The sequence below is a fragment of the Bos grunniens genome, chromosome 15 (assembly GCF_055505025.1).
Source record: "Bos grunniens cultivar Pamir isolate PY7600 chromosome 15, Bosgru_T2T1.0, whole genome shotgun sequence".
Classification (NCBI taxonomy): Eukaryota; Metazoa; Chordata; class Mammalia; order Artiodactyla; family Bovidae; genus Bos; species Bos grunniens.
Genome location: NC_141179.1, coordinates 45533028 through 45555046, shown reverse-complemented (window position 1 = coordinate 45555046; position 22019 = coordinate 45533028). Strand labels below are relative to the sequence as shown.

At 38.9% G+C, this 22019-nt stretch overlaps 1 protein-coding gene across 2 annotated transcripts in view; it reads right to left on the bottom strand.

Annotated features, from left to right (window-relative positions):
- Positions 1-22019, bottom strand: part of OVCH2 (ovochymase 2) — a 276389-nt gene that overhangs the window by 13203 nt on the left and 241167 nt on the right. Inside the window, exons 4-10 of one of the 2 annotated variants that reach the window (XM_086340230.1) lie at positions 7709-7818; positions 5638-5803; positions 3683-3855; positions 3231-3326; positions 2848-2999; positions 1571-1760; positions 421-444 (exon numbers count right to left, since the gene is read on the bottom strand). In XM_086340230.1, the coding sequence (XP_086196356.1) occupies positions 421-444; positions 1571-1760; positions 2848-2999; positions 3231-3326; positions 3683-3855; positions 5638-5803; positions 7709-7818 (911 nt within the window). The remainder of the gene's footprint in view (positions 1-420; positions 445-1570; positions 1761-2847; positions 3000-3230; positions 3327-3682; positions 3856-5637; positions 5804-7708; positions 7819-22019) is intronic. The other variant, XM_086340232.1, reaches the window with a different exon arrangement.

The window sequence follows — 22019 nt, the reverse complement described above, 5'->3', positions numbered from 1 at the left end:
CAGAGGCAGAAAGGAGCTTGCGCCAAATCAGAGTGAATTCACTGAAGACTTGCAATGTAACCCTGGGTGGGTTCCCTGTGCTTTCTGAACAAGCTGAGCTCAGAAACCTGACCACTATCCACTTCACCTCCTCCCTCATGTCTGAGATCCAAACTGAGAATTTGACAACTGTTTGTTGACTTGAGCTGGAGCTCTGGATTGACAAGAAGTGAACTGGAAGGGAGTGTGGGCTCCTGCTGGTGAGGGTGCGCCCTCACTGGCTGGGGATGAATGACCGAGTGTGCCCAGTGGTGTTGTCATGCATAGTCAGTATGGAGAACTCTTGCAGAGGAAGACTTCTGATTATAAAGGCAACCGATATTCAGAAATAGTAGAGATTAATTCATGCTCCCAGAAGAGCAGGCGATGAAAAATACCCACCTCTGGAGCTCTTTCTCTGCTTCCCTGGGAAAGAAAAAGAAAGATGGGATTCAAGGTTTGTGGTATCTTGAACAATATTTCAAGAAGTTAGCATCTCCCTGGCCCAAAAGTGCAGAGGTTTTTAAGTCAGTTTGCAACTAATGAAAATATAATCTGTGGAGAGAACAGAAGGGATAAATTGACAAAGCAGCAGAGGAGCCTTTGTGTTTTAAGAAAATGGTTCACTCTCTTTATTAAGTGTGTTCATTGGCTTGGGGATTATGCAAAGCAAGAAGAGGTCATCTGGGCTACCCTTCTAATTTTTCATGAAAAGAAAGGCTGGAGATGGAAATAACGTACCCATAATCACAAAAGAGATGCTGAGGTAGCTATGACTTGAACTGAGGACTCAAATACCTGTGAGTGTTCCATAAACGTGAACACAATCACAAGTTTTTCCTGAACTAGTTTGAATTAACCCCTTTGGGAAGAACATAAGTCCTATCGAGGTTGGAAGCCACCAGTTAAGTTGGATTTGGAGGCAAAAAAATGAAGTTTCAATTAACTCATTGGTCAGTCTAGTAGAAGGATGTATATAGACCTTGGCCTTTTCAGATTTACTGTACCTGGCTCTAGGTCAGGCCTTCTCAGCCACAGCATTATTAACATTTGGGGCTGAATCCTTCTTTGCTGGGTGGGAGTGGGGGTGCTCTCCTGTGCCTTGTAGGATGCTTAGCAGCATCCATGGCCCCCTACCCACTAGACACCAGTGGTTCCTCTCTCTCCTGTTGTGACAACCAAAAATGTCTCCACTCATTGTCCCCTGAAGGGGCAAAATTCCCCCTGGTTGATAACCACCAACCTATGCTACAGCTTGCTGAATCTTGCTAGCACAGTGAGAAGTGGTGGAAACATATCACCAGCTGAGACAGTTTCAATTAAATGCAAATTTGACAAAGTCTAGGATGGATGTACTCATGTTTCATTGAATAGCTGTATGCTGTGTGAATCATAGTTAGTCCTTTTTTTAGACTCAGTAAATACCACAATCCTTATGCGAGACACTCAGAATGAAAGCAGAGTCCGTCTGCTCAATGATCTTGACTTGCCTAGACTCTGCTGATGTTCTCTCCTTCCCTAGCTTCTTGACCTTATGTTTTGGCTTGATTACCAATTCGGATGTGTTTGTGGATCCACGAAAGCACTTTAGTAAGATCTGTGAAGATCCCAGGGGATCCTTGATCATCTTTCTGCAGATTGTTTTTCCAGCCTCGACCACAGCCCAAACCCCAGGAAGTCACACCAGCCATAGTCCAAGTCCCTTTCTTATTCCGGCACATGAGGGAACCTCCTGAGTCTCCCTGTAGGGAGAAAAGATCTCTGTTACCATCGTTGTCAGTGTCTATGCCCCACAAAGATGCTAGACAAAGGTCAATAAATTGATCAATGAATTTCTTCGCTTCTAATACTTTGGACTCAAGGACCTGAGAGAACAGGCAAGTACAATTCACATTCGCTCCTGAAATACCACTGGAGTCCACCAAATCCACTTCCTTCTTCCCCATCTGGGGCTTTCATCAGATATCACATTGTTTCCCTCTCCTGTCTCATCCTACAGACTCAGAGAAGTTTTGTCCAGTAGTCATATTGACCTTAGTTCCTGGTTGGCAGGAGGGACGGAGAGAAAGAAAAGCTCCCATTATACACAAACCAGAAATCTCTAAGTAGGAAGGAGCCACCTGTCCTTCAGGCTGGAGAACTCTGAGTTCATTGTTGGCATCATTTTCAATGTTTGGTCTTTTGGAAAGAGCACAAGACCTCCTCTGAAATCACAGTCCTTGCTAAAAACAGGTTGTTTAAACTGTCCCTTTAATTTTGTCTTTTCAAATCAGTTATTTATTGGTAATAAATAACCAAGAGATATCATTGACAGTCACCAAAAAGTTTAGAAACTAGGTATTTGATAACATACACACATTGGAAATATCATTATGATGTCACTAATAATTATGAATACTTTTGATATTTTGAACAGATTTATACTCTTTCTGGAGCCTGAAGCTTTTCTTTTTTTGAACTTTTTATCTTGTATTGAGGTATGAAAGTGAAAGTCACTCAGTGTGTCCGACTCTTTGGACCCCATGGACTATACAGTGACTAGTCATGGAATTCTCCAGGCCAGAGTACTGGAGTGAGTAGCCTTTCCCTTCTCTAGGGAATCTTTCCAACCCAGGGATCAAACCCAGGTCGCTGATTAAACATGCTGTGATAATTTCAGGTGAACAGTGAAGGAAATTGTCCCTTTATTTTGACTTGACCTCCCTTCTCACTCCTGATCCTTCTTCCCAGAGTCTAGTCTTTCCTATAGCCTTATTTCAGCCTCTCATCTGATGACAAATCTGAGGGAAGCTCTGTCTGGGACCTGTCAGCCCGACCACTCCCACCTACCTGACATGCATCTCTTCCTCCATCTGGGAAGCCTGTGCAGAGAAAGGTCCGCCCACTGATGGGTTTCTCTAGGGTCAACAGAGCTGTAATACACTCATCCTGGGTCAAAATGGGCAGGTTCACTTCCTGCAAGACTTGCGGAGAGATGCCATCTAGAAAACACAGAACCCCAGCAGGGTACTCTTTCACCTCCCTGCATTGAAGATGCCCCATTCAGGCTTGTGTCTTTTGGAAAGATTTGAATTTTTAAGTACAATGTGGCATTCTCTATTTTTAAAAATGTTTACACATGGTCTTTTACAAATAGGTTAAAAATTCTATTTTCTGATTACCTACCAGAAAGTTCTGATATCAGATTAAGAGCAGAATACGGAAGTTCTTACTTTCACTCAAGCGGCCCCAGCCTGCGGTTGTACAAATGAATCCAGGCTTAAATCGCTCCCCTGGCTCTGGAAGACACATGGGCCCCACAAACTGATCTGAAGAAAAAGAGCAAGGCAGGGCTCGTTTCATTCATGGGGGAGAGACACCACAAGCCACTCACCAGTGGGCATCTAGGTGGATCCCCCAAGGCCTTGTGATGTCTCTGGCACCTCCAGGGGTCTTTTATCAAAGAAAGACAGACTCTTTCTTGACTCCACTTAATTGTATCTCTAAAGTCACAAGCAAAATGAGTTTCAGGTAGGGGAACCCCACCTTGATTTTCTGTCTCAAAGTCCATGATCCAGAAATTTTGGGCACATGCTACATAATTTATACTTTAGTAACTGTGCTATGGAACAGAAGTTCTGGAGAACATGGGGTGGACAATTCAGAGTAAACTTCAAATGTTTACCAAAACGGAAAGCTCCAGCCATCTTCAAAAGAGCGATATCATAATCCATTGGTTTCTTGGTAGAGAAGTGTGGGTGTATGATGATGGTCTCAATGGTGAGGGTTTGCTCTCCTGGCTCCACATATCTCAAGTCATATTCACCAGCAGTAACATTGAAAGTTGATACAGTATTTCTATGAGGAGGAAAGAGTAAAAGGGATGGATTTCACTGAAGCTGAGTACAGTTGTAATGGTTGACAAACTGACCTCTTCAAAATGAGATGGATGGAGAAGGCATGTGTGCAGCTTCTGAACAGAAAAATGATTCCAAATGTAGAGGTTCCCAGTGTGAGTGGGGGACTAGTGAAAGTAGCCTCATGGGGAACTAATAATAAGATAAACTGAATACTTTGCAATGTTATTTGTTAAGCATCCAAGGGTTTGTGTATACACTGTAATTCAGAGATCTGAAGCTACCCCAGATGGTTGATTTGGTCTCTCTCTTTTTTTAAAATATAAATTTATTTATTTTAATTGAAGGCTAATTACTTTACAATATTGTAGTGGTTTTGCCATACATTGACATGAATCCACCATGGGTGTACATGTGTTCCCCATCCTGAACCCCTCTCCCACCTCCCTCCCCATACCATCCCTCTGGGTCATCCCAGTGCACCAGCCCCAAGCACCCTGTCTTATGCATCGAAACTGGACTGGCGATTCGTTTCACATATGATAATATACATGTTTCAATGCCATTCTCCCATATCATCCACCCTCGCCCTCTCCCACAGAGTCCAAAAGACTGTTCTATACATCTGTGTCTCTTTTGCTGTCTTGCATACAGGGTATCACTGATATCCTTTGGGAGTATTTGGTGATTCTCATCAAGAAGGCTGCTTTAATGCCAGAGATCTAATACATAATGCATACCATGAAAGACATAATAGCATCATAACTCTGATATCCCAGAGAGTATGCACACTCAGAGCTTTGGGACTGATTGCAGTAATGGGAAGAGGGGATCTTCCCTTACTTCCTTCGTGTTTGTATTTTAGAGATCTAACATGGGAAAGACTGGAGACCTATATTACTTCTACCTGCTGCAAAGGTATCTGAAAGGAACTTGACAGCATGCATTGAGGTGGATTAAGACCTTAGGGATCTAGAAGGGGATCTCTGGGGATCCAGAAAAGATGATTTAATACAACATTGGAAAAGGCATCATTTTCTCTTGGCATACTTCCCTAGCATCTTTCTAGCCTAACCACATTCCACACTGCAGTGAAATTATCAGTTGACTCTTCTTTAAACAATCAACTCTCGGAGGGCAGGGTTCACCTCTGAGTCATCTTTGTATCTTTGATAGCTATTAGTGTACAGCTTTAAGGAAATATCCAGGAGATGTTTGCAGACATGAAATGAAAGAGGGAAAATAGGGGGACGCGATCTTGAGTGCTGCTTTATGCGTATCAAGAACACTGGCAACAATAGAACATTTGGAGCACACAAGAGAATGGATAAAAATGGAAATTGTTAAAGTTCAGAGAACCAGGATCAATAGGAAGGAAGACACAGAAGTCTTCTTCATGTTTTATTGGCCTCCTTTTGTTTTCTTTTATTCAATTATTAAGATGCATAATGAGCTGGATGATTTTTTCATTGGAATTTAAGAAAACTAGGGGAGAACTTTCACAAATCTATCTTTGTGATGCTTTTTTTTCTTACTTGGATATTATTCTTTATTAATCCAGTCATTTTAAATATCAAAGTATTCACTCCTATAAGGAATGCATGTTTTCTATCAAGTTTAGAGCCCTTGACAATGTCTTTGAGCCCTATTTATATTATGCAACCAGCATGTCTTCCCTTAAGCAATCATTGCACCATCCCATATTTTAAGAGAGTTATTGCTGCTGATTCCCAGGAAGAAGAAAGGTAATCTGACCTTTATCAATCGGCTGGACTTTCCTTACCTGTTTGCAACGCAGTGAGCAGCCGTGATCACCCACTGTGGAGAGATGATGGTCCCACCACAGACATGCTTCTGCCTTTGTTTCAGAGACACCTGAGTTACAAAGACCTTAAATGGGAGCAAGTTAATGCCCTGGGATCCCCCCAAGTCTGGAGACTGAGCATATTCTGAAAAAGAGAGCCAGATATCTTACTCATAAATATCAGAAATCATGAACTGTGAAGGGGTAGACCAAGCACACTATAGTTCAGAAAGAAGGGCAAAGCCAGACTCAGAATATTCCCACCCCTGGTCCACAAGAGAGGTAGTTCACTGGAGGCTTTAGCAAGCTGGTAGCAAAAATTGGGGGTATTTATTTATACGATAATGCTCAGCCAGTCTGTTACTCTAACAATGTGAATGATATCTGTGAATGGAGAGAGAGAGAGAGAGAGAGAGAGAGAGAGAGAGAGAGAGAGAGAGACAGACAGACAGACACAAGATACAGCATAGACCAGATGAAAAAGTCTGGGATAAAGACAAAGGTGAGGGCTAAGGGAGTCTTCCAAAGTCTGTTCCAATTCCTCTAGGTATCCCAGAGAAATAGTTTGGATTTATTGCTTTCTTAACAGTCTAACTATTTAACCTTTACAATTTCTTCAATCTTATTTTTAGATCAATCTCTGCAGTATATTTTCTTTTTTTTTTTTTTTTTTGCTTTTTTTTAAAATTAATTTTATTTTTAAACCTTACATAATTGTATTAGTTTTGCCAAATATCAAAATGAATCCACCACAGGTATACATGTGTTCCCCATCCTGAACCCTCCTCCCTCCTCCCTCCCCACACCATCCCTCTGGGTCGTCCCAGTGCACCAGCCCCAAGCATCCAGCATCGTGCATGGAACCTGGACTGGCATCTCGTTTCATACATGACATTTGGCATGTTTCAATGCCATTCTCCCAAGTCTTCCCACCCTCTCCCCCTCCCTATCGTATCCCATCCTGCTCGTGATACTTGGCTTGCCTCCAACGTGACTTAGAGGGTACAATAAATACTTTTACTTCCATTGCTGGAATTAGAAAAAAAGCAATTTTTTAGAATTGTCTCCTTTTTGATCAAAATTTTTTCTATGAGCAATTAAAACAAATAGTACAGAGAAAAGGCTAAGAACAGAATAAAGCACAAGTAAGTAAAAGTCTGTGAATCTGTGACTATGATTTAAATGTGAACTTCTGAAATGACTGGCCAACTAATTGACCAAGTAAGAAACTGATAAACCAACTCTTCAACCAAATAATTAATTCATCAGTTAATCAAATAACAATGATTCAGCCATTCCATCACCCACTGAACAAAAATTCAATCAACCAATCGTTGCTAAATATCCACTGATAAAAGTTAATATGACTGACTCAGAGAAGTGAAAATAAAAAACTATCTCTCTACTTACAAAATGAAGAGACAAGATGGGTCCCAGGGTAAAGAAAATTGGGAGACTTTCAAAGATGATAAATGAGAAAACCATAGTCTAGGGGCAGAAGCAGAAACTTGTTTCTATAGGCACAGAAGGACCAGGAAATTACATTGACACAGAATTCTGAGGACACCAACTGTATACTAAGGAGACTAACTATATACTATAAACTCTTGATTGTTCTCTGAAGGGCCCTATGGTATAGGTATGAACCTTACACCCCAAACATAAAGTAGACCCATGGATATGACACCTTTGACTTCCCTCATCATCTTTAACGATAACAAGATAGGTATATTTTAAATATGTTTATTGAATCAGAAAATTATTTTTTAAATTACAAATTTGAAGCAGGATTTTTGTCTTAGGGACTGAAAGTTTGGGATGGCATTTCTAAATTTTGGAGTCAGCGAATAGTGCTTGTAACTATTCTGAACACATCTTTTCTAGAAGTCAACTAACGAACATCAGGAGGCTCTTGGATCCTTGTACACACTCATGAGATCTCTGGTGATGAACTAAGCAGAACGGAGCATACTGATGAGTAGCATGGGATTCTGAGAGATCCAATTGAGGCAGCTCATAATCCCACCAGAGAAGGTTTCCTGAGACTCACCTGCCAAGGGTAGGAACCCTTTGCCACTTGCCTTCCCCCAACGATGCGACTGAAAATGTTCAGGTAATTCAAAGGCTGTGACTTCACTGGACTCTGCCCACAAGTGGAAACTGGGGAGGGGAAAGACAAAAATTTGGAGATTAGATAGCTCTTAGTTCTGAGGTATACAGGAAACTCTTCCGAGCAAGACATACTGGAAGACGTAGAGCAGGTAGAAATAGTACAAAATGGCTTTAAATTACTTGTGGGATTTACTGTGATTTGCAGTATAAGCAATTGTTCAGCTTTTTCACATAGAACCTGCATATTGTGAAGATCTACTTTTCAGATATGAAGATTTAGGGCCTTAGAGGTAGATCTCCACCGGGTTAGCACGAATGCAGTCCCCTTTTGATTCTAAGCCATTTGGCCCCTTACAGGCTCCTCAGAGCGCTCTGTGCTTCTGTGTCACTTATTACATTCCATTGTGGTTATTCTTTCAAACCCACTAGACTGATGCCCAGACGTTGCTCAATTAATTGGTTGAATGGGTGATACTACAATTTGCCTTAAACTTTTTTAAAAAGTAATTTTATTTATTTATGTATTTCTTTGGCTGTGCTGGGTCTTTGTTGCTCTGTGGGCTTTTCTCTAGTTGCGACAAGCGGGGCACTGTATCTCTGGTTGCAGTGCACAGACTTCTCATTGCAATGGTTCTCTTGTTGTGGAGCACGGGCTCTAGGGCTTGCAGGCTTCAGTAGCTGGGGCACATGGGCTCAGTGGTTGTGTCTTCCAGACTCCGGAGCAGAGGCTCAGTAGATGTGGCGCATGGGCCTAGTTGCTCTGTGGCGTGTGGGATCTTCCTGGATCAGGGATCAAATCCATGTCTCCTGTATTGGCAGGCAGATTCTTTACCACTGAGCCACCAGAGAAGCCCCTGTAGTCTGCCTTTCACTGTATTTGTGTTAGCATCTTTCCCTCTGCTTGACCCAGGAGATGAAGTCTCTGATCATGGTCAGTAGTGCCTGGCACAGTCAAATATTAGATTTAATTCTAAGAGTGGAAAGTAACAGATTGTTTAATGATAGTGGACTAGAAAGGAGATGGTACGTTAATTCACATACTAGAATGGTGTTAGGGTAGAAGGGTTACTGCTGCTGCCGCTAAGTTGCTTCAGTCGTGTCCGACCGACTCTGTGCGACCCCAGAGATGGCAGCCCACCAGGCTTCGCCATCCCTGGGATTCTCCAGGCAAGAACACTGGAGTGGGTTGCCATTTCCTTCTCCAATGCATGAAAGTGAAAAGTGAAAATGAAGTCGCTCAGTCGTGTCCGACTCTTTGCGACCCCATGGACTGCAGCCTACAAGGCTCCTCCATCCTTGGGATTCTCTAGGCAAGAGTACTGGAGTGGGTTCCCATTGCCTTCTCTGGAGAAGGATTACTAGGTAATGGGAAAAAGAACCCTTTGCTTTTTATGGAAAAAACATTTTATCCTTGAAAAATCTGCATTTAGTTACTCTCAAATGTTTGTTCTGCCTTTTTTTGTTTGTTTTATTTTGGACTCCTCAGCTAAGAGATGGACTAGATTAAGATGCTTAAAATGCATTGTTAATTTTTAGTTTGCCTAATTATCGGTGACATCAAATTTTTCAAATTTATTTACTAGTAACTAGTGTTTATTTTTCCATGTATTGAAGTTTTGTATCTTTGCTCATATTTCTACTTGGTTGTTTATGCTTTTACCTTTTTGTGATGGAAAAGTGAAAATCTCTCCAAAAGTAGAGAGAACAGTATAAGTGAACCTCCATGTACTTATCATTCTGCTTGGTAATCAGGGAAGATCCACCTTCTGTCCCTACTGCAGGTCATTCTTCTCCACATGTTCTCCTGGAAGGCCTGAATGCCCTGCCTCACATTTGCCCCACTTCTTTACCTAGTTGAATCCTCTAATCCCTATTCTTCAGCTTGGAGATCACTTCAATTGAGGCGTCTTCCTTGATTTCCTCAAACTGTCTTAAGTGTCTCTCCTCTGTAAAACCCTTTCCTCTCCCTTTTTATAGTTTTCACCATGAAATAGTGGGATAGAAAATTCTTTTCCTGTATCCTCATTTACTATGAAAATGAAAAAAATCTGTTTTATTCATCTCTGTATTTCCAAGACTTAGCACATTCCTAACATACAGTGGACTCTTAGAAAAATTGGAAGGATGGACAAATGACTTTTCTTGAGAAAATATCTGTGAAAGCATAGCTATTTAGATCAATATGTTAAAATATCCAAAACTTTTTCAAATAGCTTCTCATTTAATTTCCATTCTCTGACTATAAATCAAGCACTATTATCCCCACAGTACAGATGGGAAAATGAAGAATCAAAGAGATGCACAGTTAATTAATGACAAAGCACGGATGTAACCCTGTCTTTTGATTCTGAATCCAGAGCAGGCATAATGCTGAATCAAAAGCTTATTTTCTAGCTGTTTCAGTTAACTGAATCATAAATACCTTTGTATACATAACATTTAGTATTTCCTGAACCCATTGAAGGAAAAATAAAAAAATACGATGATTCTTGAAGTACAAATCTGACTATGAAGAAGATTGCCAAGAACTGTTCTTAGCTTATGTTACTTGAAGAAAAAAACATCATTTATATACAAAATATACTGCAGTAAACAGGCTTCACACCTTCTATTTATAGCAGTATATTGTATAAAGTACAGTAAGTGAAAGTTGCTCAGTTGTGTCTGACTCTTTGTGACTTTATGGACTATAAGCTCCGTGGAATTCTCCAGGCCAAAATACTGGAGTGGGTAGCCTTTCCCTTCTCCAAGGGATCTTCCCAATCCAGGGATTGAACCCAGGTCTCCTGCATTGCAGGTGGATTCTTTACCAGCTGAGCCACCAGGGAAGACCAAACTACAGTAAAAAGTATAATTTTTTAAAAGATTACAAATGCTTCCAAATTTATGCTCATTTCTCGAATTTGTTCCATTAAAGGAGATGGGATTGTAGAATGTGTTCAAATAAATGAATAATTCCAGTCTTTTCCAAATCAGTGCAACTTATCCAAGTTGTATTTTGTATTCCATAAATTTTCTATTCACTTTAATATGATGATTGCAGGCTGCTGCTGCTGCTGCTAAGTTGCTTCAGTCATGTCTGACTCTGTGCGACCCCATAGACGGCAGCCCACCAGGCTCCCCCGTCCCTGGGATTCTCCAGGCAATAACACTGGAGTGGGTTGCCATTTCCTTCTCCAATGATGATTGCAGGAGAGAAGTCCAAATTAATTACATGAAATCTAATTAGATCTCCAGAATATATTTGCTTCTCCTGTTCTCCCAAAGGAATATGGAGTGAAACTGTAATACCCACCCCACTGCCAGCAAAGGTTATTTCTTCAAAGATAGTGATACACTTCCTAGAACTTACCTTTGGGGAGAGAGAGAGTTGCAGATTTACTCTGTTCCAAAAAGATTATTCCAAATAGTAAAATGAGCTTCTTCTTGCTTATATGCATTTTGAAACTCAGAATTTTTCCCTGAAATTTTAGAGAGACTGAAGAGAACCAAAATAGAAAGCTTTGTGAGAGCAGAAATATACCAACTTAAAAGAAGGTTACTCATTAACCAAGACATGAGGCATTCAACCATGTCCAAATGATGTTTCTGAATGTGGTTTCTTGCAAAGATCTTTGAAAGATGTGGGGAGTCAACCACAGAAGCATACTCTTGATCAAGCAATAGTACATGTCCCTTTACACCCACGTCAATTCATTGCTTCCCCCAGAGTTTATCTGGCAAGCCAAGAGGTTGGTGACTTAAGGCTTCCATTTGCAAACAGTACTTGCTTCTTGGGACAGGTTACCATGTTCTACAAGAGGATTGAATATCAAAGTTGTCCTCATTTGCAATGATAGACTCTCCTACATACTTGCAAATAACCTATCAGAATATCCTGAAACATCTGTCTTTCTCTTGTTTTCCAAATGTAAATGGATGGTTATAGCCATGTGTTAGAGGAAAGATAATTTGGTAGCACACTCAGAAAATCAATTTAGGATACTATTCATTGAGGTATTTGTGAACCGCATTCTTTCACCATTTTTTGCATTTGTGGAAGGCAAAATTAAATTACCTTGGTTTCTATACCTGGTAGATGATGTGGCACAGGGAGGAAGCTCTGATTATATCTGTCTTCCTTTTCCCTGGCTGAGTTTTTGGGATGCAGTCACTGTGTAAGAGGCACCTGTGGATTGGCCAATGCCCTATGTGACCACATAGCAATATGAAAAATTTTCTATCAACTCTTACAAATTACCTGCCCAAAACCGAAATTTCAAACTAGAAGTCTCTTTCATGTGGCAACTTATACCCCTCTACAAAATAAGTCTATAAAAATATAACAGACAACTAATACACATGCAAACAAAGACGTTTTAAAACCTAAAGTTTGTGAGACCTGCAAATTTAGGGAAGAGTCAAGACTTCCTTATGAAAAGAAGGACACTCGAACATCATTTGAGGCTTTATCCACAAACAGAAAGAAAATAATATTTTCAAAGAGCTGAGGATTAACCTAGAGTTTTATGCCCAACTAAGTGATCCTTTAAGAATAAGAGTAAAACAAAGATATTTTTTGGGAAAAAAAAAAAACCACTTAAGAGGGTTTAATATCAGCAATCATTGATAAGAGAGCCAATAAATGAAGAAAGTACATCAGAAGAAACTAAGTCCAGAAGGAAGGAGAGAGATGTAAGAGGCTGTGATGAATAAAGAAAAAAATATATATAATATATATAAAATGAAATATAAAACATATAAAGAAAAAAATATATATATATAAAACCAAGCATAAAGTAACAATAGTAATGACTAATCTGAAATTATAGGGTGAAGTTTTCTGGTTGTATATCCTATGTATATTCACCCCTTTTTTCTTGGTAATAGAACCCTGATTTTGTTGGGTTCTTCAAAGTGCCTAATTTAAACACAAAACAAATGACATTTTCCAGCTTCCTCTGTATATGAACAGGCCTTGTCACTGAGCTCTTTTTGTTGATTTAGGGTTCAAGGGATACTCTAAAAAAGTTTAGATGGACTCAGCTGACATAAATCTTTTGGCTCTGGACTTTTCCCCTTCCTCCTTCCTGAAAAATGAACAAAATGGTCAAAACTGGAGCAATCATTCTGTGGCCCCAAAGCAAGGTAAGGATCACTGAGTGGAGAGATAGAAGTCTAGGAACCTAATACATTGTAGAGCTGGTGTATCAACTTTCTCACTATGTGCAAAGATATAACCTGTACCATAAGTCACCATTGTTAATTTTTAGTTTGCCTAATTATTGGTGACATCAAATATTTCAGATGTATTTAGTGGTAATTAGTATTTATTTTTCCAGGTATTATAGTTTTGTATCCCCTGCTCATATTTCTACTTGATTGTTTATCCTTTTAACTTTTTATGGTGGTAAATTTAAAATCTCTTTAACAGAAGAGAGAATAGTGTAACAAACCTCCATGTACCTATCACTTTTCTTCAACAATAACTTATATTTGGCCCATTTTATATCTTTTACAACTCTATAATTTTATATGTATTTTTGAAGTATAGTTGACTCACTATACTATATTAGTTTCAGATGTACAACACAGTGATTAAAATTTTTATAGGTTATGCTCCATTTAAAGTTACTATAAAATATCGGTTATATTGCTTGTGCTGCACAATATATCCTTCTAGTTTACTTTATACATAGTAGCTGTACCCCTAAATTCCCTATCATGCCCCTTCAATTTTCCCTTTCCCCACTAGTAACCACTAGTTTATTCTTCATATCTGTGGGTCTGTTTCTGTTTTGTGATATTCATTTATTTTTTAGATTCCACATATAAGTGATAACACACAGTATTTGTCTTTCTCTGTCTGGCTTATTTCACTAAGCATCAGTTCAGTTCAGTTCAGTTCAGTCACTCAGTCGTGTCCAAATCTTTGTGACCCCATGAATCACAGCACACCAGGCCTCCCTGTCCATCACCAACTCCCAGAGTTCACTCAAACTCATGAAAGTCAAGTCGGTGATGCCATCCAGCCATCTCATCCTCTGTCGTCCCCTTCTCCTCCTGCCCCCAATCCCTCCTAGCATTGGGGTCTTTTCCAATGAGTCAGCTCTTCGCATGAGGTGGCCAAAGTATTGGAGTTTCAGCCTCAACATCAGTCTTTCCAATGAACACCCAGGACTGGTTTCCTTTAGGATGGACTGGTTGGATCTCCTTGCAATCTAAGGGACTCTCAAGAGTCTTCTCCAACACCACAGTTCAAAAGCATCAATTCTTCGGCGCTCAGCTTTCTTCACAGTCCAACTCTCACATCCACACATGACCACTGGAAAAACCATAGCCTTGACTAGATGGACCTTTGTTGGCAAAGTAGTCTCTGCTTTTCAATATGCTGTCTAGGTTGGTCATAACTTTCCTTCCAAGGAGTGTTTTTTAATTTCATGACTGCAGTCACCATCTGCAGTGATGTTAGAGCCCCCCAGAATAAAGTCTGACACTGTGTCCACTGTTTCCCCATCTATTTTCCATGAAGTGATGGGACCAGATGCCATGATCTTAGTTTTCTGAATGTTGAGCTTTAAGCCAACTTTTTCACTCTCCTCTTTCACTTTCATCAAGAGGCTTTGTAGCTCCTCTTCACTTTCTGCCATAAGGGTGGTGTCATCTGCATATCTGAGGTTATTGATATTTCTCCTGGTAATCTTGATTCCAGCTTGTGCTTCTTCCAGCCCAGCGTTTCTCATGATGTACTCTGCATAGAAGTTAAATAAGCAGGGTGACAATATACAGCCTTGCCATACTCCTTTTCCTATTTGGAACCAGTCTGTTGTTCCATGTCCAGTTCTAACTGTTGCTTCCTGACCTGCATATAGGTTTCTCAAGAGGCAGGTCAGGTGGTCTGGTATTCCCATCTCTTTCAGAATTTTCCACAGTTTATTGTGATCCACACAGTCAAAGGCTTTGGCATAGTCAATAAAGCAGAAATAGATGTCTTTCTGGAACTCTTTTGCTTTTTCCATGATCCAGCAGATGTCGGCAATTTGATCTCTGGTTCCTCTGCCTTTTCTAAAACCAGCTTGAACATCTGGAAGTTCACGGTTCACGTATTACTGAAGCCTGGCTTGGAGAATTTTGAGCATTACTTTACTAGCGTGTGAGATGGGTGCAATTGTGCAGTAGTTTGATCATTCTTTGGCATTGCCCATCCTCTAAGTCCATTCATATAGTTGCAAATGGCAAAATTTATTTTTTTATGGCTGAGTAATATTTCATGGTATATATATACCACTTCTTCTTTACCCATTCACCTATTGATGGGCACTTAGACTGCTTCCATATCTTGGCTGTTGTAAATACTGCTGCTGTGAACACTGGGATTCATGCACCTTTGTGAGTTAGTATTTTCATTTTCTTTGGATATATACCCAGGAGTGGAATTGCTGGATCATAGAGTAGTTCTATTTTTAGTTTTTATAGAAACCTCCAAACTATTTCCACTGTAAATTGACTGCACCAATTTACATTCCCTCCAACAAAGGCTTCCTTTCTCCACATCCTTGCTGCAATTTGTTAAGAGTGGTCTTTTTGACTATATCCATTCTGACAGATATGAGGTCTTGATTTGAATTTATCCGATGAGTAGCGAAGTTGAACATCTTTTCATGTGCCTATAGGCAACCTATATACATTTGGAAAAACGTTTATCCAGGTCTTCTGCTCATTTTTCAGTTAGTTTTTTTTTTTTTTTTTTTTTTATGTTGAGCTGTATCAGCTGCTTACATATTTTGGATATTAACCCCTATCAGTCATATATTTCCCACCATTCAGTTGGTTGTCTTTTAATTTTGCTGATGGTTTCCTTTGCTGTACAAAAGCTTTTCAGTTTACTTAGTTCCCCTTTGTTTAATTTTGCTTTTGTTTCCTTTGCCTTAGGAGATAGATCAAAAAAAAAACAACGCTATAATTTATATCAAAGAGTGTTCTGCCTATGTTTTCTTCTACTAACTTTATGGTTTTCAGTCTTCATTTAGTTCTTTAGTCCATCTGAGTTTATTTTTGTATACAGTGTGAGAGAATGTTTTAGTTCTCTCGTATGCAGCTATCCAGTTTTTCCAGCATCATTTACCGAAGAGACCGTCTCTTCCTCATTGTACTGTCTTGCCTCCTTTGTTGTAGATTAAATGACCATGAGTGAGTGGGTTTCTGAACTATTTATACTGTTCTGTCTGTGTGTCTGTTTTTGTGCCAATATCATACCGTTTTGATGACAGTAGATTTGTGGTACAGTCTGAAACCAAGGAGCATCTATATCTCCACCTCAGTTTGTCTTTCTCAAGATTGTTTTCTCTGCTTGGGTCTTTTTGTTTAAATACAAATTTTAGAATTATTTATTCTCAGTTCAGTCACTCAGTCATGTTTGATTCTGCAACCCCATGGACTGTAGCTTGCCAGGCCTGCCTGTCCATCACCAACTCCTGGAGTTTACTCAAACTCATGTCCATTGTGTCGGTGATGCCATCCAACCGTCTCATCCTCTGTTGTCCCCTTCTCCTCCTGCCTTCTCTCTTTCCCAGCATCAGGGTCTTTTCAAATGCCACTGGCATTTTAATAGGGATTAAATTCAATCTATATATTGCTTTGGGTAACATGATCATTTAAAAATATTAATTCTTCTAACACATGAACAAGGTATATCTTCCATATGTTTGTATTGTCTTCAGTTTTTTTGTCAGTGTTCTATCATTTTCAGAGTATAGGTCTTTAAATTCCACAGAGATTTATTCCAAGTTATTTTATTCTTTTTGATGCAATGGTCAATGGGATTATTTTCTTAATTTCTCTAATAGTTCATAGCTATAGAACTGCAACAGATTTCTATATATTAATTTTGTATTGTGAAACTTTACCAAATTCATTGATGAGTGCATTTCGGTGTGTCTTAAGCATTTCTATCTACAATCTTAATTTGAATTATTTTATTTCATCTACAAACAATTCAGTATACACCTTATGCTGCTGCTGCTGCTAAGTCACTTCTGTCGTGCCCGCCTCTGTGCGACCCCATAGACAGCCTCCCACCAGGCTCCCCCATCCCTGGGATTCTCCAGGCAAGAACACTGGAGTGGGTTGCCTTATAAGGACTCATAAAAACATGATCAAAATAGCACTGGTGGTGGTGGTTTCATTGCTCAGTTGTGTCCAACTCTTTGTGACATCATGGACTGTAGTCCACCAGGCTCCTCTGTCCGTGGAATTTTCCAGGCAAGAATACTGGAATGAGTTGCCATTTCCTCCTCCAGGAGATCTTCCCAACCCAGGGATCAAACCCGCATCTCCTGCATTGGTGAGCAGATTCTTTACCACTGAGACCCTGGGAAACCAATATCATTATTAACCCCCAAACTGGTAATTCTTTAATATCAAATATCTGGTGTTTGAGGGACTTCCCTGTGGCCTAGTGGTTAAGAATCCACTGTCCATGCAGGGGACATGGGTTTGATCCCTGGTCTGGGAAGATCCCACATGTTGTGGAGCAACTAAGCCTGTGTGCAACAACTGCTGAGCCCACAGTCTAGAGCCCGTGCTCCGAAAGAAGAGAAGCCAGTGCAATGAGAAGACCAGGCACCACAATGTAGTCCTTGCCTGCTGCAACTAGAGAAAGCCTGTGCACAGCAATGAAGACCCAGTGCAGCCATAAATAAATGTTTTTTTTTTTTTTAATTTGGTGTTTGAATTTCCCCAATTGTCTTAGAATTTTTTTTTACAATTGTGTTATTAAAATTTAAAAGTGCTCTACTCATTTCATTTAGTTGTTATATGTCATGTATTTTAAAGCTATAACTTCCTTTTCTCTTGTTCATACAATTATTTTTGTTGAAGAAATTGGCTATTTAGTCCTCTAGAATTTTCTACATTATGTGTTTCACTGATTACATAACTATTTCCTCTAATGTGTTCCTATGACCTCTGTGTGACCTGTGAGCTGATAGGCACATCCAGATAGAGTCTTAATCAGATTGAGGTTAGATTTTTTTGGCAAGAAATTTTATAGTAAGTTTGTATACTTCCTATTGCATCATATCATGAGGCACATAATGTCTGATTGTCCTTTCTATGACTTTAAAATTAGTAAGTGGGTTCAGACCCATTCAGTACAAAGTTCCTCATATTTTTTCATTTAATGATTTTAAATAGCCCTTGATAATGATTGCCTAGATCCACTGTTTAATTAATGGTTATAAAATGATGATGTTCTAATTTTATTTTTTCTTCTGTGTTTATCAACTAGAACTATTTTATAAAGATTTTTTTTTCATCAACTCTCTAAGTACCTCACAGTATATTTGATATTGGAAAGATAAGACAAATACTTGTTTCTTTTTCTTTATCAGTCATTTTGAAGAATAATGAGTCATTTTCTGGCATCCTCTAAAGATGATCAACTAATATTTCTAGTATCATTGTGAAGTAATGTAACATAGTACAATCTAAATAATCCTTGTAGCATATTATCCCACTAGATATTCAAGAAAATCCCAATCTGGTTTTATCCATATTTTACAAATATGGAATATAAGATTCAAATAGACTTTCCCAAGGTTAGACAATTACTAAATATTGGAGTGTTGATTTCAATTTATACCTTTTGATTCCTCATCCTCATACTGTAATCATACTATTATGTCAACTAAGTCCATGAAAGTTTCCTTATGTACCTTTTCTGTTTTTCTCTGGCAGACCAGGAGGATTCAATCTCCTTTCTATTTTCTTTCCTTCCTTCCTCCCTCCCTCCCCTTTCTTTCTTTCTCTCTCTTTTCTTCCTTCCCTTTTCTTTCTTTTTTGGCTTTCATTAATCACTTGTCTCAAAATTTGCACAAAATAAAGATGCATTTGCACAATTTCTCTCTTAAACCAGATTTCTATGGAAAAATAATACAACCTCCTTTCTCATTTTATGCTTGTGAGACTTTTTGTTGTTGTTGTTGTTGTTCTAAACTACTCTTTCTCTGGCTTTCTCACTAACCTCCATATTCCTTGATCCTCTTCCTCTATTACACTACCAAAGTTTGGTGTTCATAAACACTAGTATCTAGGAGAAAGCTTTCTGAGTTAGAAGTGTAACGCATAAAGTTTTCATCTTGAATTTTGGAGCTAGTTATGTCTCTTCTACTTGCAAACACAATCTCTGTCCAACTTCCTTTCCTCTACCTTCTTTCCAGTGTGTGAAATTTTGCTTTTCAGCCTTGCCTTGGGCAAATCCATGTGCCATTTCCCCCTTTCTTCTCATACTTCTGACTTCCTTACTTTTGCCCGAGTTTGTTTCTCTGCTATACATCCCCTATGTCTACTACCTCTGGGAACACCCTTCCCACTCTTCCTTTCCCCAATATTCCTGAAATTCCTGGACATAATTAAACCTCTCTCCTCCCTGGAATCCTCTTATTTGTATTTTAAAACTCACAGTGTGAAGAGAGGGATGCACGTATTCCTTTTTACAGTTTCTCTCCATTAACACCTCTTATTTCCAAATCATCTCTTCCTTTTTAGACTGGATGTTTTGAAATAACAGCCTCATTGTTTTTGATTGCTCTCATTGCATTCTCTGCTTGCCCTTAATTATTTTACAATTTGTCTCACAATCTCCCTTTTTCACTTGGCTTCAGGGTCAAGTGTGCTTTCTCCTGTCCAACAGGGATTAAACAAGACATCTATAAAGACAGAGTCCATGACTCCCACCTAGAGATTGGATTAAAGTGACAACCTGAGAGCATATTGTAACTTCTTGTTCCTGATCCAAATTCATGATAAGAAATGTATATGAAATCAGTGAACTAATAGCAATTCTAGAAAACCAGAAAAGGATATTTAATGGGTCCAAATTACTAGTATTCCTAGAAAGATAAAAAGCAGATGAAACTGAATTGAAGCAAAGTTAAAGGAGAAAACTACTGAGAAAGTTCTAGAATGATAGTGTTTTGGAAGCAGTAGTAAAGGTGAGAAGAAGAAATCTACTGGACAATAAATAGGGTCATTTTCTGAGATATCCCAATAGAGAAATTAGGCACTTTAATTTGTTCCACTCTAACTTACTTCAAACAGGAATCTGTTTCAGGCCTTTTCCCTGGGAGGGAAATGCAAAGGATTATTTGGGTCCAAGTAGCAAAGGTAGCATTCCAAACAGCTGGCAGCATCCAGAGAGAATAAGAATAGGAAAAAATTCAGAAGCCCAGCCCCTTGGAATTCCTATCTGACAGTACATCTTGTCTCAGAGGCACTGAGGTAGCGTTGGTAAATGTTTATGGCATCCATATAAAGGCTAATAGATAATTGAAAACATAAAGTTGACCAAATAACAAGAAAGAGTTAATCATCAAGAAAAAAATAAAACAAAACCCAATGCTATGAAAGAAAACACTAAATGTAATCATCAGAAGATCCAATGCCTAAGGGAAGGAGTTAATAAAATAACTAGAATGAAGACTTTAGAATAAGTATAATTAATATACTCAGAGGAAAATAAGAATATATTACATGCATAAAAATCAACTTGAGATGTTGGAGAAGTTTATTGTTGAAATAAAAAAAAAACAAACCCTCAACAGATGAGTTAAACATCCAAATGGACATAGGAAGGGAGGACTCTATTAGTGAGACAAAAAACAAAACTGAAGAATATGCCCAAGATGTAGCACAAAAGGTCAAAGAGGTGTAGAAGAAAGAAAAGAAAAGGTAAAAGCTGAGGAAGACAGATCAAGAAGCTTCAACATTTATCTAGTGGGAGTCACAGAGACAGAGTGAAAATGGAGAAGTGAGAGATGAGAAGTAATGCATAATGACATAATTAAAGAAAACATTTTAGTGCTGACCAGACAAGAGTCTGCAATGAGAAAGATCTCCTTCAGTACCAAGTATGAGGAGTGACACAAAAGCGCTATCTTTAAAATTGTGTGATTAAACATAGAAAACACTCTGAACGTTTCTGTAAGTAGCAATGTCTATCTCCAGAAGGACAGAATATTGATATCAGACTTTTCATCAGCAATGTAGGAGGCAAGAAGATAGGAAGCAACTTTAAGTTGTGAGGTGGGAAATTCTTATCTATACAAAATTCTATATTTTAAAACTATATGATTCAAGCAAGAGGGAATCTAGAGAAACTTTCATATCATGGAAACACACCAACATTTTTATTTCTCACAATCCATATTTTTCTGGATGAAGAGAGAGAGAAACTAAGGAAACACAAAAACACAAGAAGATGGAATGAACAAACAAAATTATAGAAACAAAATAATTCCAGACCTTGGTAGATAATGTCAACAAAGCATTAAAATTTGCGATGTGAATGAACAGAAATAGGATGTATACATGGACAAGTTTGACAATACCAATGGTTAATTAAGGAGTGAGGGAATGTATATACTCAGATATTGCAGATGAGGGAGGAGAGTTCAGGATGGGGAACACATGTATACCTGTGGCGGATTCATTTTGATATTTGGCAAAACTAATACAATTATGTAAAGTTTAAAAATAAAATAAAATTAGAAAAAAAAAACAAATCAACACAGATATTTTTAAAGGGTTTATAAAAACAAAAGGCCTAATTTGCATGGAATTTAGGGTAGTGTTAAATATTTATATAACTGATAATACAGTGTCTAAATATTTAAAGCAAAATCTGAAAAGACTATGAAACACTGAAAAATCTACAATCATAATGTAAGACTTTTAGAACTTAGTAGATCAAATAAACAACTAAAAATTTAATCTAATAGATTATTAATGTAAAACATTATTTTAAAATGATACAATTTTTTAAAAGTTTAATTTGGCAGTATCTATTTGAATTTAAACTGTATAAACCTTTTGACCCAGTAATTCTACTTCTTAGAGTACATCCAGGTAGGAGGGGCAAAATCGTGTTTAGAAACAAACCCCATACCTGCCAGAGATGCTCAGAGGGCTCAAACAAACCTTGTGCACACCAGGACCCATAGACCCCACAGAGACTGAGCCAGCACTGTGTCCGAGTGTCTCCTGTAGAGGTACGGGCCAGCAGTGGACTGCTGCAGGGGCAGGGGCTCTGGGTGCAGTAGACCTGGGTATTGCATAAGCCCTCTTGGAGGAGGTTTCCATTAACCCCATCATAGAGCCACCAGAACTTACACAGGACTGAGGAAACAGACTCTTGGAGGGCACAAACAAAAGCTTGCGTACACTAGGACCCAGGAGAAGGGAGCAGACCCCACAAGAGACTGACCCAGGCT